Below are 16672 nucleotides of genomic sequence, written 5' to 3'. Positions count from 1 at the left end.
TTTCCTTATTGGCATATAAAACATAAACAAACCTGTTGAAAATTATCCATATGCTTAGTTTCCTTTACAAATAATATAACAATACCTTATATTTACATAATGGTTTTCCTTTGTAGTACTTCAAGAATTTTAGATTTATCACACTGATGAGGTCATACAAGCAGATGGGTTTTAAGTATGCCCTTTTATTTTCTTTTTTGTAAACCCAGCCTGTTTATAATTATTTCCTCTTTTAAATTGTTTTTATGTAGTTTCTTGAATTAATTTTTGAATTTCATCTACATTTTAGAAACAGATTTTGCTGTCAAGGTGGACACAGATGACTGTGTATTTTTGGCAATAGCTCATCATGGCCAGAACCTTCCCCATTATTGCCCACTGCTCATATACTACTCTGCTTCTGTCAAAATAGAACAGGAAGAAATGAGGAAAAGATCTACTAACCCATGTATAAGTTTTATCATATAAACAAAAACATTGTAGACATAACGAGCAATTGACTATAATGTCAGTATGTTTTTTTATTTCAAATTAGTGGAAAGAAATATCAGCATCTAAAAATCAAAAGAGTATTTAACATGTTCCCAAAGTGTAGAACAAGGTTCTAGAGTATAGATTTAGGATGGGATATTCAGTTTAAATAAGGAAAAGCTGCTTTATAATTATATCTGCCTAAAAATTGAATAAGGTGTTTTCCTTATCACTTGTAAAATTCAAACTTCAGTTATTTAAGCAAGATTTGATCTTACAAAATATAGACATTTGGGAGGGGTATAACAATGCAAATTGATTTATCTTAGGAACTATAAAAAAAGTTCTATCTGGTATATCATCTCTGAAGATGAAAATGTTTTAGTTCTTTTGAGTTTGTTTTTAAGGGAGACTAAATTAGGGGGAAGAATCTAATTGTGTTAGTGAATATTTTGTCTGGTTTTTTTTCTTAGCCTCTTTCTACTCTCATCCAATTCTCTTTGAAACAAAAAGTAGTAAAAACTATGTGTTACCCAAAACTGTGTATTCAAGGATACTAAAATAATAATTCAGGAAATCAGGCCTGACTTCATCACTACTGACTCTATAATCTTGAGTCAGTACTTGGCCAAGATACAACCTGAAGATACAAATGAAGAGCAGACAGGGTGGTGCAGTGGAAAAGAGTCAGTAGACATGAAAATTCCACCTCAGATCCTTGCCAAGTGTGACTGGCTAAATTGTAAAATCCTCAACATCCTCTCTGAGCATCAATTTCCTTGTCCATCAAATGAAAGGGTTAGATGAAGTAGCTTTTCAGGTTCCTTCCAGGTCTTGATCTGTAATGATAGGATCCTCATCCTATTATAATATGATCTCCATGGTGTCTTTCATTTCTAAAAATCTGAACTCTGTAATCTAAGAGATTAAAGGTGCAAAATTTTAATTTGTAGGGAGGAAATCTCAGATGGAAGAAGTACAAGATGAGCTTATTCATAGACTGACAATCGGTCGAAGTGCTGCCCAGAAAAAATTTCATGTGCCACGACAGAATGTGCCCATTGTCAATATCACTTATGATTCCACACCAAAAGATGTGAAAATGTGGTTACAATCAAAGGGATTCAACCCAGTGTAAGTCTGACTCTGTAAACTTTCCCTTTTAGAAGTTTCCTTCTTCCTCAAAACATTAAGATGAGTGATGTTAAATAAAGTCCTAGAAGGCAAACTTATTATTTTCCCAAAACACCAACATGATGCTAAATAATGGTTTTATATGGGAGACTATATTCTCCCCTTAGTAAATAACTGTTTTATTTACTCTGTACTCTGTAACTATGAAAATATTTGAAAGAAGCAGAAACAGTCAAGGTCCTTGGCCTCATCTTTCTATCTGTAGAATATCTGTTTATTTTTGTGTTCCTTAGAATAAACTGACAGTTGCATTGGGGTCCCTACTTTATTCCCTCCCTTTGTAAAAGGACAACTAGAGTTAGCAGAAGGACCCTCTAGGCCACATAGAATATACATACAAGTATCCTACCCTGGCGTCATTGCTCAGACAGATAGAAATAAGCTTTCTCCAAAGATTATTTGACATATCAGATCACATCTGCCTTAGTAACCCTTTTCTCATGATCTTATCTATGAGCTAAAGGCTTTTTTAAAATAAAAAAAAAATAAACACACTGATTTATTTTTAGTTTATTTCCCAGTTATCTGGCAAACTGCAGAATCCCAGTAGATTTGGGAGGGAGGGGGATATATCCCCTGAGTCCCTGAGACAAAATGTAAATATCCTGCTATCTAGTTCTGGATAATAGAACATTGCTTTTCACACAGTACACTGATGACCAGTTTTTAAAGATTTAGAATATAATATCATGCAGGAAGGAAAGAAGAAGGCAAACAAGAGGGAAATGATTTCTAAGGCACTATTAACATTTCAGAATGTTTCATTCCATTTTGAACTATGCTGTTCATCATCATTTTGAACTATGCTGTTAATGGGTGTAGGATTAATAGCAAGCAGAGATTTCTAGTTAGGGAAAATTTCAGCTCCCCTCCTCCCAAAAGGCCTGTATTGAAGAGATAAATTTCTCACATACATCCTTTTTCTGGGTGATTTCTTTAATGATTTCTGCTTATCATGGGCATTTTAACATTTTATCTTTTCTTTTTTAGAACTGTAAATAGCCTTGGAGTGCTGACTGGTGCACAACTTTTCTCTCTCAATAAAGATGAACTGAGGACTGTTTGCCCTGAAGGGGCAAGAGTCTTTAGCCAAATTACTGTACAGAAAGCTGCATTAGAGGTATGTTTCAGAAGAAATAAATAATACTGCCTTCAGATTAATAGTTCTGCAGACAGAAAATCACTGCTACACTCATGAATAATTTCCTTGTGCTATACAAATTATTTGTGTCTCTACTTTTTGTGAAATTAATGCTTTTGATTAAAACCCCCAAATCCTTGATAGCCATTTAATTTAACAAAGACCCCTACAGAATTGTTGATCACTCAGTAGAGTATTCTCATCTTACTACTTATATACCATGGAGCCTGACTGCCTTTTAATAAACCTTGTCTTATTCTAAGTCAATTAAATAATTTTTGCATAATTCATAATTTTAAATACTCAAATGCATGTTTTGTGTGGAGAACTCATAAGTTTATTTGGTTTTAGGCATGATAATTACCTGTCCCTAATTTCTTTCCAATCTCTCCAAATTTTAGTTTGTTGCCCCTATTGTAAGTTTGAAAAATATGGACAGCTGGTTTTTACAGACCAAGGATTCTATGTTGTATCTAAAGACAAAGAGGCAAAGGCATTCGGTCTTTTAGAGACTCAGTGCTTAACTTGGATCCCCAAAGCCATGGTGAACTTTCCTCTAATCTCTTAGGTCTCCCAACTGTGAACTCTATAAGAATCATGAAACCATATCTGACTCCTCAGGGATGCGAAAATCTTCCTTAAACAGGAGGTGGTATTTGGAACCCAAGCCATATCTCCAGGGCATTAGGGACAGGGATTAAGGATCCATGCTTTGGCTTAAAGCTTTAAAACTTTCCTATATTTCTGTCTTCTTGTTTGATATCAGGAAACTAAGATACTAAGCTAATTATACCCTGTTTTAATATACTATCAAAGGTCTAGGAAGGACCTTAATAAGAGGTCATCTTCACCAGCGTTTCTTAAACTTTTCCATTTGTGATCTTCTTTTCTAAGAAATTTTTACATGATTCCTGTAAATAGCTATATAAATGGATATACAAATCAAACATTTACTGATAATAAATCACAATTTCACAATCCCCACATTCAGTTACAAGAGGGGTCTCAAACCACAGTTTAAGAAGCTGGGATCTAGACCATTTTAATAATCAGGCATTAAATCTTATCTTGCTGAGGACATTAGTTATGTCTTAAAGAAAAATTGTTTCTTTCTTTTCTTTCTTTCTTTCTTTCTTTCTTTCTTTCTTTCTTTCTTTCTTTCTTTCTTTCTTTCTTTCTTTCTTTCTTTCTTTCTTCCTTCCTTCCTTCCTTCCTTCCTTCCTTCCTTCCTTCCTTCCTTCCTTCCTTCCTTCCTTTTTTCTCTCTTTCTTTCTTTTCTGTGTATGTGTGTGTGTGTGCACATGTATGCCTATGTATACTATGCCCATGATTTTCTTGATATAGAGAAATGCTAAGGAAACTCCTACCAAACCTGCTTTGCAAAATAGCATCTTAGACTCTCAGTACTTGTGCTTAGAGATTAAATGACTTGCTTTGAATCATGTAGCTAATTTGTTAAGAGGTCTTCATAACTCTGAGACCTGTCTTCTATCTTCTATATCAAATTGATTATCAAATTTAATGGGTAAAGGCCTTTAAATCACCTTGGATCCTGAAAGTGTGCTATATGAGTGGTATACTTTTTATTGCTAGATTTCAGAACTGCTGTAGCTTTGTTTAAGTATAATACATCAAAAAGGATAAATTATTTGGAATTGTTGTAATGGTTTGAAATTGAAATTGTAACTGGATTCTCCCTAAGTGAATATAATATCATTTGAGAAGTTAGCCAGCCCAAAACAATTTTATAACCATTCTTAATAAAGAAAAATTTTATTTTTCAAAATTAGTATAAGGTTTATTATTTAGTTTGAGGCCTCAGTTGCCTTATTGGTTTCATAAAGACCAATTTCCATTTGTTGATCACAGAAACTGACTACAAACTTTCTGAATTAATTTTGTTTCAATACTGTGTAAATATTAAAGTGGTGCCCAGGATTCTGGTTTTATTATAGATATGTAAGTTACTTGTTCAAGGAGCAATAGAAATTTCAAAATTTACAACTTAGGATCTCTAAATATCATCTATGTGTTCTTCCATGCCTACAACTTAACCTACTGAGGCAACCCTTATTTCTGTCCCATTCACAAACAGTTAAAGCAGTGAAACAATGTTCCTTGGGTCAACCTACCTTCAAGAGAGGAATAAAAGATCACAGTGGGGAAAAGTGAACAGAAATAAAGGGATCGGAAATCAATTATTTTCTGGCAGGAATCCATGCCTCTGGCAGAAGAATCACCTAAATAAAAATATGTCTGTCATAATAATCAGATTCCTATTTAAAAGTTCCTTTAGTCATACCCAAAGAACAGAGCTAATGGGTAAGCGAGCCTTCAGTTTACCCCAAAAGGTAATGTTCATAGGAGATGACAATAAAAATTTAAAAGTTAGAAGGCAACATAAAAACCATCTAATCTAACCCGCCCTCAGTTTAGAGAGGAAGAAACTGAGTGCTGAGAAGGATCAACCTATGAGTAATAATCAGAGAAAAACTCAGATCTAGGTCTTTAAACTCAAAATCCATACCTTATTATTAGCTGAAAAGCACTTGGGAATACTTATTGGAGTTATTTTCATTACAGACTTTCATCCCACATAATCCAGTAACCATTGTTTGTGAATTTGTTTTGTTTTATAGGACAACAGTGGGAGCTCTGAGCTACAAGAAATTATGAGAAGACGGCAAGAAAAAATTAGTGCAGCTGCCAGTGATTCAGGAGTAGAATCTTTTGATGAAGGAAACAGTCACTAATCATTTTTAACTCCAGTGTTCTTGGCATTATTCCAAAATACTTTGTTTTAGGAAGCCATGAAGAGAATGTCATGTTGATAGTTTTTTGGTACACATCATTTTTTGCCATAGAGAAATAATGAAAACCTGAGTCAACAGCTGAATGTGCCATTGGGCCTGTGTTTTACATATACTTGTAGAAAACTGAAGAGCTTGAAATGATTTTTTTTTAAACTGTAAAAATACTTCATCCAGCAACATAAAAGCTGTGTTGTTCAATTGATTATTTAATTCTCTCTCAACAATGAAGCAGCCATATTTTGTAGCTTTGGATTTGCAACAACAAAGCAGGGACAGTAGTAAAATGTATATGGCTCTTAATTCAAATCATTTAACTTTGGTCTGTCACAATGGTATCTGTGATTCGGAGTATTCGCTTGCTTTGGTTTGGACTTCAGCTCACTCAGGTCTCTAATCTCACATGTTCAGTGACAGGACGTGCAGATTTATTTAAAGTTCTTAATGCCAATCTCTGAAAAGAGGAAACATTTGAACTGAAAAGTGCAACAAGGCCTCTGATAAATAGAAATGTTTTGTGAGGTGTTCTGTTTTTCCTGGAGCTATTGAGAATGCAATCTGTAGCCCGTTTTTTATTTAGTTCCTGTTTTACTGACTACAAATCATTCTATATGAAAAAGCACAAGGGAAAAATGTACACACATACATACATATACACACAAGTACACAAATACACACTTGCAAAAACACTATATTATTTAAAAAATAACCAGAAAAAATGTTTTGATGTGTATCACAGTATTTTTCCTAAACTGAAAAGCCTCCATCTTTACTTGCAGGAAGATAGTAAGAAAGAAGTTTGGGCCATTTTAGGTGTTGATCTGTGTCAATTTTTCTTTCTGAAAGAAAGTATTTAATTTATATATGTTTTAATTTTAGATAAAGAGAGAAGAAGGAGAAAAAACCCATTTCCAGTATGCGTTATTTTTGGAAACAATGATTTTTGTCACTAAATGTTCTATTGTTTCACATATATAAACAGAGGCTATGTAACAATTGTTGTATATTTTAACATAAATCCATTTAGAAAGATTATCTAGTTTCATTAATTTTCATAGTGCCTTCTTCACATGTCAACTGAAAGTCTGCAATAAACAATATTTGTTGTATGTTAATTATTTGTGGGTTTGTTTTTATTTGTTTATTTATTTTTTTACTGAAGAGTGAGGTAGTGGTGATAATCTTTTATTCCCTTTGTGGTTCAATTCAGGCTACACTTCCTTTAAAGCCTTTCTTCTCTGTTCTTCCTGTGTCTTAGGGGTTAAAGTATTATCTCTCCTCAAATTTCCCAGAGCCCTTTGGATCTCTTAGTACTTATCTCACTCTTCTTTCTAGCATAGTTATTTGTGCACATATCTTTGCCCTCCATTAGATTCCAAGTACTGCAAGTTAAATGTCTTTCATTTTTCCCTTTTTATTCCTAGTTCTTACTACTGTGTGTTGCTCTGAGAAGTCCTTAATAATGCTTATTGAATAATTGAGTGTGTTTAAAGTACATTTTGTGTACAAGATATTATCATGTAGGACTTTGAGGATAAAAACTCAAATGACTAAATACAAGCCTTCCCTCAAGTAGCTTACAATTTATAACCTGGAATGAATATTATTCATGGGAGTAAGATGCAATAGAATAACATGGAGTAGAGTGTTTTGTTATTTTACGAAGTTCATTTTGTTTTAATTCTGTAAATAAATATGTCTCCAAAATCCTCCACTACCATGGCACCCTGAATCAAGTATTTCTTCCAGTCATGCCAATGGCAATTCATTCACCGTTCTCCTGTGCAATCCTTGTCCATGTCCTGATATAATTTACAAGGAATTCCACTAACATTCTAGGGGCTTTCCTCTCAATTTGAGACATTGCACTAATATAAGTTGCTGCACCCAACTCAGCCACCTCTTATCCTATTGGATCTACCTTTTTTCCTGATCATCATCTATGTAATATCACTTAATGTGAAAAATTGATCATTTCTATTTTGCTTCCACCTTGTTCTGTCCACTTTCTGTACCTTCATTGTTCTTTGCCCACAGTTTTAATTCTAAGGGACTACAATGTTATACTTTTTGTAATCATAAACTATCAACCAGTGGAGAAATATTAATGTAAAAATGAGTTTTATTTCAGAAATTATTTTGGCATCATCATTGAAAGCACTATTCATTTTTGCAAATATAATTCAATCAGCTCTCTTCCTCCTATTCAATTTTCAATCTCATATCTGTCTAAAATATATGTATTGTTGAATAAACTTGATAGCAGAAGATCTTGACCTTTTTGTATCATAGAAACTTTGGTATCTGCTAAAATCTATTGAATTTTTCCAGAATAATGTATCTAAATGAATAAAATAAATAACCTTACAAAGGAAAGTATTTATATTAAAGTATCATTATCAAGACATACTCAAAAAAGCAAGGTTACAGATCCCAGTGTTAAGAATACTTTCTGTATAAGCTGTTCACCTAACTGGATATGAGAGTAAAACAAGAGATAGTGTTCATTCAAACATTTCTCTGAATTCAAGCACCTACTGTGTGCCACCCACAGGGTTTTTCTTGTTGACTTTATTACCTTTGATGAATGTCAAGAAAAGAATGAAAGATGATTGTGTGGCACTGTCATGGGGGATTTCTATTACAGAGATCAAATGGAAGAGGAACTCTTTACAGGTTTTAAGGTGTTCTCAATTCTATTGTTTGTAAATTAAATTATGCTAACTGCATCAACCCAAGCAATTGAAGAATCTTCTACATGAGATCCAAAATCACAAAGAAAAGTTCACCCTACCTTCAAAATACTTTTCATCATCAGCAACAATATTATTCTAACCTCTCAGAGTTGTTTTTTCCCTCTTCTCTCCTTTCTTTAACAGGGCAGAAAGTGGTGGAAAAAGTTAGAGTAACATAGTAGTTTAATGTTTGAAGGAATCAAAATGAACCATATCAATTCCTCTTTTTCCCAGGGTTGACTGAGTTCTTGTTTGTGTATCATTGAAAACTTGGATACAAAACAAAAGATTGTCAGTAAGGTCCAAAATACCCTATGTGTTTAGCAGCATATGTAATGCAGAATTAAAAGAAGAAAACAATCAGCTAAGATGTTCTGTAAGAATAGGATTTAGATTTCTATATCATGGCTTAAAATATAATAACACTGGTTCCCGGCCAAGGATAACATGCTGGCAAGAAATTTATTTATGGTCTCAGAAATTTTGTCAAATGAAAGAGAGAAATAATTGTCTCCATATAAGTACAGAAGTAGAGATGCCCAGAAATTTTCATGAGCCCAATTCTAATAGTGAAGTCCATGGTCTCAGACATATATAAATAAAATGATAATAATCAGATAACATTTTTATGTAGCACTCACTATGTGCCAGGCACAATGCTCAGCACTCTACATTATTGTCTCAATTGATCTTACCAACACTGGAAGATAGATGTTGTATTGGCCCATATTTGCAGCAGAGGAAACTGATGGAAATAGGTTCTTTCCAATTTTATAGATTAGTACCTTAAAGAAGAAATATACTTTCTCTTTTCTAAAAACAAAGGCTTTGTGTTTTTCTCTTTTCTCCCTGATTGATCCTTAGAAATGGTGTCTATTTGCTAATTGTCTGGATTTAAGCATTGATTATTATTTAGCCTTTTCAAGCTGCTTGTTACCTTTCTAGGTTTCACTTATCTTCTGACTTTGCATTTTGGATATTTTACTCACCCTTTCTGTCTATTAACAAGAATGCATGGAATGAATCAGTTTTATTAAAGATCCATTTTGGGTTTTTTTACATTAAATTAATTTTATTTTTGCACACACAAAACCAACAGAAGCAAGGAAAGTACAAAGCTCGGAAAAATATTTACAACCAATGTTTCTGATAAAGGTCTAATTTCCAAAATATATAAAAATGGTGTCAAATTTATAAGAATACAAGTAATTGCCTAATTGATAAATGGTCAAAGGATATGAACAAAGTTTCTGATGATGAAATTAAAGCCATATATATATATATATATGTATATATATATTTTAATTTAACATTTGATTTCTTTTTTTTATTAGAGCTTTTTATTTACAAAGCATATACATGAGTAATTTTTCCAACATTGTCTTTTGCAAAATCTTTTGTTCCAAATTTTCCCCTCCTTCCCTCCCCCCCGTCCCTTAGCTGGCAAGTAGTCTAATACATGTTAAATATGTTGAAATACATGTTAGATTCAATATATGTATACATATTTATACAGTTATCTTGTGGCACAAGAACAATCAGATCAAGAAGGAAGAAAAACAAAGAAAACAAAATGCAAGCAAATAACAGAAAGAGTGAGAATGCTATGTTGTGTTCTACACTCTGTTCCCCTGGTTCTCTCTCTGGATGTAGATGGCTCTCTTTGTCACTGAACAAGTGGAATTAGTTGGAATCATCCCATTGTTGAAGAGAGCCATGTCCATTAGAATTGATCGTCATATAGTCTTGTTGCCGGGTATAATGATCTGATTCTGCTCATTTCACTCAGCATCAGTTCATATAGGTCTCTTCAAGCCTCTCTGAAATCATCCTGCTGGTCATTTCTGACAGAACAATAATATTCCATAATATTCATATACCACAATTTATTCAGCCATTCTCCAATTGATGGGCATCCATCTACTCAGTTTCCAGTTTCTTGTCACTTCTGGCTGCCACAAACATTTTTGCATATGTGGATCCCTTCTCTTCCTTTAAGATCTCTTTGGGATACAATCCCAGTAGAAATGCTGCTAGATCAAAGGCTATGCACAGTTTGATAACTTTTTGAGCATAATTCCAAATTGCTCTCCAGAATGGCTGGATCTGTTCACAGTTCCACCAACAATGTTTCAGTGTCCCAGTTTTCCCACATCCCCTCCAACATTCATCATTATCTTTTCCTATCATCTTAGCCAATCTGACAGGTGTATAGTGGTATCTCATAGTTGTCTTAATTTGTATTTCTCTGATCAATAGTGATTTGGAGCACCTTTTCATGTGGCTACAAATAGTTTCAATTTCTTCATCTGAAAATTGTCTATTCGTATCCTTTGACCATTTATCAGTTGGAGAATGGCTTGAACTCTTATAAATTTGAGTCAATTCTCTATATATTTTAGAAATGAGGCCTTTATCAGATCCTTTGGGTGTAAAAATGTTTTACCAGTTATTTCCCTTCTAATCTTGTCTGCATTAGTTTTGTTTGTACAAAAACTTTTTAACTTAATATAACCAAAATTATCTATTTTATGATCAATAATGATCTCTGGTTCTTCTTTGGTCACAAATTCCTTTCCAAGAGATAAACTCTCCTATATTCTAATTTGTTTATATCATTTTTATGTCTAAATCATGAACCCATTTCAAAATCCATTTCAAATTTATCTTGGTAAACAGTGTTAGGTGTGAGTCTATGACTACTTTCTTCCATACTAGTTTCCAGTTTTTCCAGCAGTTTTTTGTCAAATAGTGAATTGTTATCCCCAAAGCTGGAGCCTTTGGGTTTGTCAAATACTAGATTGTTATAGTCATTGACTATTTTGTTCTGTGAACCTACCCTATTCCACTGATCAACTGCTCTATTTTTTAATGAGTACCAAATGGTTTTGATGACTGCTGCTTTATAATATAGTTTTAGTTCTGGTACAGCTAGGCCACCTTCATGCTTTTCTCTTCATTAATTCCTTTTAAATTCTTGACCTTTTGTTCTTCCAGATGAATTTTGTTGTTATTTTTTCCTAGGTCAGTAAAATAGTTTTTTAGGAGTTTCGTTGGTATAGCACTAAATAAATAGATTAGTTTAAGGAGTATAGTCATCTTTTATTATATTCACTCGACCTATCCACAAGCACTTGACATTTTTCCAATTGCTTAAATCTGACTTTGTTTGTGTGGAAAGTGTTTTGTAGTTTTGCTTATAGTTCCTGATTTTCCCTTGGCAGATAAATTCCCAAATATTTTACATTATCAAGTTATTTTAAATGGAATTCCTCTGTACTTCTTGCTGCTGGATTTTGTTAGTGATTTAGAAGAATGCTGATGATTTATGTGGATTTATTTTGTATCCTACAACTTTGCTAAAGTTGTGGATTATTTCTAATAGCTTTTTAATTGATTCTCTGGTGTTCTCTAAGTATACCATCATATCATCAGCAAAGAGTGAGAATTTGGTTTCCTCATTACCTATTCTAATTCCTTTAATCTTTTTTTTTATCTCTCATTGGCAAAGCTAGCATTTGTAATGCGCTATTAAACAGTAATGGTGATAGTGGGCAACCTTGTTTCACCTCTGATCTTATTAGGAATGGATAGTTTATCCCCATTATATATAATGCTTGCTGATGGTTTTTAATAGATGCTACTTACTGTTTTAAGGAAAAATCCATTTATTCCTATACTCTCTAGTGTTTTTATTAGGAATGGGTGTTAGATTTTATCAACTGCTTTTTCTGCATCTCGAGATAATCATATGGCTTTTGTTAATTTGGTTATTGATATAGTCAATTGTGCTAATAGTTTTCCTAATATTGAATCAGCCCTGAATTCCTGTTATAAATCCTACTTGGTTGTGGTGTATTATCCTGTGGGTGATTTTCTGTAATTTCTTTGCTAGTATTTTATTTAAAATTTTTGCATCAATATTCATTAGAGAGACTTGTCTATAATTTTCTTTCTCCATTTTCCTTTTACCTATTTTAGGTATCAGTACCATGTCTGTGTCATAAAAGGAATTTGGTAGGAGTCCTTCATTCCCTATTTTTTCCAAATAGTTTATATAGTATTGGAGTTAATTGTTCTTTAAATGTTTGGTAGAATTCACATGTAAATCCATCTGGTCCTGGAGATTTTTTCTTAGGGAGCTGATTAATAGTTTGTTCTATTTCTTTTTCTAAAATGGGACTAAACTATTTAAGTACTTTATTTTCTCTTCTGTTAATATGGACAATCTATATTTTTGGAGGTAGTCATCCATTTCATTTAGGTTGTCATATTTATTGGCATAAAGCTGGGCAAAGTAACTTGTAATAATTGCTCTAGTTTCCTCTTCATTTAGTGGATAGTTCTCTCTTTTCATTTTTGAGACTAACAATTTGATTTTCCTCTTTCCTTTTTTTCTAATCAAATTAAGTAAAGGTTTATCTATTGTGTTGGTTTTTTCATAAAACCAATTCTTAGTTTAATTTATTAATTCAATAGTTTTTTTTTCTTTTTTACTTTCAATTTTATTGATCTCTCCTTTTATTTTTAGAATTTCAAGTTTGGTATTTGATTGGGGGGGTTTAATTTGTTCTTTTTCTAGTTTTTTTTAGTTGTAAGCCCAATTTATTGATCTTCTCTTTCTCTATTTTATGCAAGCAAGCATCTAGAAATATAAAATTTCCCTTTATTATCGCTTTGGCTGCATCCCACAAATTTTGGTATGTTGTCTCATTATTGTCATTCTCTTGGATGAAATTATTGATTGTGTTTATGATTTGCTGTTTCATCCACTCTATTCTTTAGGATGAGATTATTTAGCCTGGCCTTTTATCGAATGTAATTTTTATTGCATTGCGATCTAAAAAAAATACATTTACTATTTCTGCCTTTCTGCATTTGATTTCGAGATCTTTACATCCTAATATATGGTCAACGTTTGTATAGGTTCCATGAACTGCTAAGAAGAAAGTGTACTCTTTTCTGTCTCCATTCAATTTTCTCCAAAGATCTATTATATCTAGTTTTTCTAGTATTCCATTGACCTCTTTAACTTCTTTCTTATTTATTTTGTGGTTTAATTTAGCTAGTTCTGAGAAAGCAAGATTAAGATCTCTTACTATTATAGCTTTGCTGTCTATTTCTTCTTGCAACTCTCTTAACTTTTCCTTTAGAAATTTAGATTCTACACCTTGTAGAAGGTAGAAGGTAGAAGTGTAGAAGGTACACTTGATGTACATATGGTTAATATTAATATTTGCTTCATTATCTATAGTACCCTTTAGTAATATATAGTTTCCTTCCTTATTCCTTTTAATTAGATCAATTTTTGCTTTTGCTTGATTTGAGATCAGGATGGCTACCCCTGCTTTTTTTACTTCCCCTTAAGCATAATAGATTCTATTCCAGCCTTTTACCTTTACTCTGTATGTATAATTCTGCTTTAACTATGTTTCTTGTAAACAACATATTGTAGAATCCTGGCTTTTAATCCAGTCTTACATTTTATGGGAAAGTTCACCCCATTCACATTTATACTTAAAACTACTAATTCTGTATTTCCTGTCATCTTATTAACCCCACATTATATACTTTTCTCTTTCTTTTTCCCCTTCCCCTTCTTCCTAGTATTTTATTTATGAACACTCAAGCAATCCTCCCCCTTTAGAGACCCTCCCCCTTTCTTATACCTTCCCCCTACTATTTCTCTTTTCCTTTCTACTTAGCCAACCCCTTCCCTTTTCCCCTTTCCCCTCCCACTTTTCTATAAGATGAGAGATGTTTCTTGGTGAAACCAAATATATCTAATATTCTTTCTTTGGGCATGATGAGAGTAAGATTCACACAATATTCATCACATTCCCTTATTTTCCTCAGTTATAATATGTTTTTTTGTTTTTTTTTTTTGCCTCTTCTGGAGATGTAATTTCCTTTATTTTACCTCCACTTTCCCCTTTTTTTCTGTTATAATCCCCTTTCCACCTCTAGTTTCTTTTTTGTGTTATAACAGTAAAATCAGATTATACATGTACTCTATCTATACCCATAACTGAAATACAGTTCTCAAGAAGTTGGGTTTTTTTAACCTTTTTATGCTTCTCTTGAGTTCTGTATTTGGAAGTCAAATTTTTTTGTTTAGCTCTGGTCTTTTCATCAAAAATAAATGGAATGCCCATCTTCTTCCCTAAAAGAAAATGCTCAGTTTAGCAGGGTAATTTATTCTTGGCTGCATTCCAAGTTCCTTCATCTTTCAGAATATTGGATTCCAGGCCTTTCAGTCCTTTAACATGGAAGCTGCTAGGTCCTGAGTAATCCTTATTGTGGCTCCTTAATATTTGAATTGTTTCTTTCTGACTGTTTGTAATATTTTTCTCTTGGTCTGATAGTTCTGAAATTTAGTCACAATATTCTTTGGGGTTTTAATTTTGGGGTCTCTTTCAGGAGGTGTTCAATGAATTCTTTCAATGGTCATTTTACTTTCTGATTCTATGATATCCAGGAAGTTCTCTTTGATGATTTGCTAAAAGATAGTGTCTAGGTTCTTTTTTTTCATCATGTATTTCAGGAGTCCAATAATTCTTAGATTATCTCTCCTATATCTATTTTCCTGGGTTGAAGTGTTTCTCATTTAGATATCTTACATTTTTTTCCTATTTTTTCTTTTTTCCTTTTTGGTTTTGCTTGACTGATTCTTGTCTCATTGAGTCATTCATTTCTCTTTGTTCAGTTCTAAATTTTAGTGAATTGTTTTCTTCATTTACTTTTTTTTACTCTTTTTGTATTTGTCCAATTGAATTTTTAACTGAGTTATTTTGTTCTATGGATTTTTTCCATTTCACAAATTCTGTTTTTTAAGGAGTCATTTTCTTTTTCTGTTCCCCAAATCCTGTTTTTCTGGGAGTTGCTTTCTTTTTTCCATTTTATCAAATCTATCTTTTAAAGCCTTTTTTAATTTAATTTTTTAATGCCTTTTCCAAACTCTCTTGCAAAATTTTCATTTCTTTTCCCCATTTTTCTTCTAGCTCTCTTTTAAGCTCCTTTTTAATTTCTTCTAGGAGAGCCTTGTGATGGGGACCAGATTATGTCACCTTTTAGGGCTCCCTTTACTCTCCTCAGGGTTTGAAATGTGTTCTATTCTTTAACCATAGAAGCTGTCTATCATCAGAATCCTCTTTATTTTTTTACTCATTAAAAAAAATGTTAAGATCTGCTATGAGAGTGGAGGAGGTTTTTCAAGCAGCCACAGCTGCACTGGATCAATGCTGATTCACTCCCAAAATCCTAGTGCTGAGTGGATGTGGCCAGGTCCTGTGAGATTCTGGCATTTCAAGGTTCACTATTAGTCTTTTGTGTTGGATGTTTTATAACTTCTCTGCTGATCTACTGGCTTGCAACCAGGGCAGAGTGGCCAACACTGCTGTAGATTCCTGTAGATTCTTGGCCATGTGGAGTCTGCACAGGTTTGCAGAATCAACACCACCTCCATAGTCCGCACTGCTGGAACTCTGCATTGTCTGTGTTGACGTTTGTGCTCAGAAGCTTGCGCTTTGCTGCCTCCCTCCCATTTCTGATTGAAACAGATCTTTTCTGGTCTGTTTCCTCCTCATAGATTCTCTGCCACATGGAGACTGCATCACTCTGGGACTCTGCATAGGCTGCACTGGCATTTGTGCTCAGCCTTGTGCTTGGCTGCTTCCTTCCCATTTCCAATTGAAACAGACTTTTTCTGGTGATCTTTGAAATTATCTTCTACTGATAATTTTTTGCACTTTCAATATTTGTGGGTTCTGCCAGTCCAGAGCTAATTCAGAGGCTGGATTTGCTAATTAGTCTGAGGGTTTTAGAGAAGGCCAGCAAGAAACATGTGTTGTCTCCACCATCTTTCTCCACCCCTGTAAATCTAAAGATCCATTTCTTAATAATAAAATTCAGGTTTATAGGATAAGCTCTTTGTGGGTATAGGCATTTTTCTTTTACCCTTTGGTACATTGTATTCTTAACTTTCTCATATTTGCTTTGTAATAAAGTGTGATTTAGACTATGGTTCCTTAGTACTTTATTAGGCACTTCCTGGATGCTCACAATATTTTTCTTATTTACCTGGAAGGTCTGGAGTATGGTAATCTTATTTCTGGAAATGTTAAATTTGAAGTTTCTTTTTTGTATATTTTCAATTTACCAATAGTTCTTTAGTAGTTTTATCCTAAGACTTCCTTAAATATAGCACTCAACGATTTTGTTGTGGTTGTTGTTTCATAAACTTCACTTTCATAGACTCAATAATGCATGAATTATTTTGTAATTTTCTGTTTTTCAGATCAGTGAGTTTTGATTACAATTAG

At 33.2% G+C, this 16672-nt stretch overlaps 1 protein-coding gene across 2 annotated transcripts in view; it reads left to right on the top strand.

Annotated features, from left to right (window-relative positions):
- Positions 1-6731, top strand: part of EPS8 (epidermal growth factor receptor pathway substrate 8) — a 99403-nt gene extending 92672 nt beyond the window's left edge. For both annotated transcript variants that reach the window (XM_031938361.1, XM_031938360.1), the window contains 3 exons: positions 1425-1605; positions 2656-2785; positions 5446-6731. In XM_031938361.1, coding sequence (XP_031794221.1) covers positions 1425-1605; positions 2656-2785; positions 5446-5559 — 425 coding nt within the window. In that variant the 3' untranslated portion in view covers positions 5560-6731. The remainder of the gene's footprint in view (positions 1-1424; positions 1606-2655; positions 2786-5445) is intronic.
- Positions 6732-16672: the final 9941 nt, after the last annotated feature.

Source organism: Sarcophilus harrisii, chromosome 5 (genome assembly GCF_902635505.1).
Source record: "Sarcophilus harrisii chromosome 5, mSarHar1.11, whole genome shotgun sequence".
In the NCBI taxonomy this organism is placed as follows: domain Eukaryota; kingdom Metazoa; phylum Chordata; class Mammalia; order Dasyuromorphia; family Dasyuridae; genus Sarcophilus; species Sarcophilus harrisii.
The sequence above is the reverse complement of the archived record's forward strand: the minus strand, read 5'-3'. Positions and strand labels throughout refer to the sequence as shown.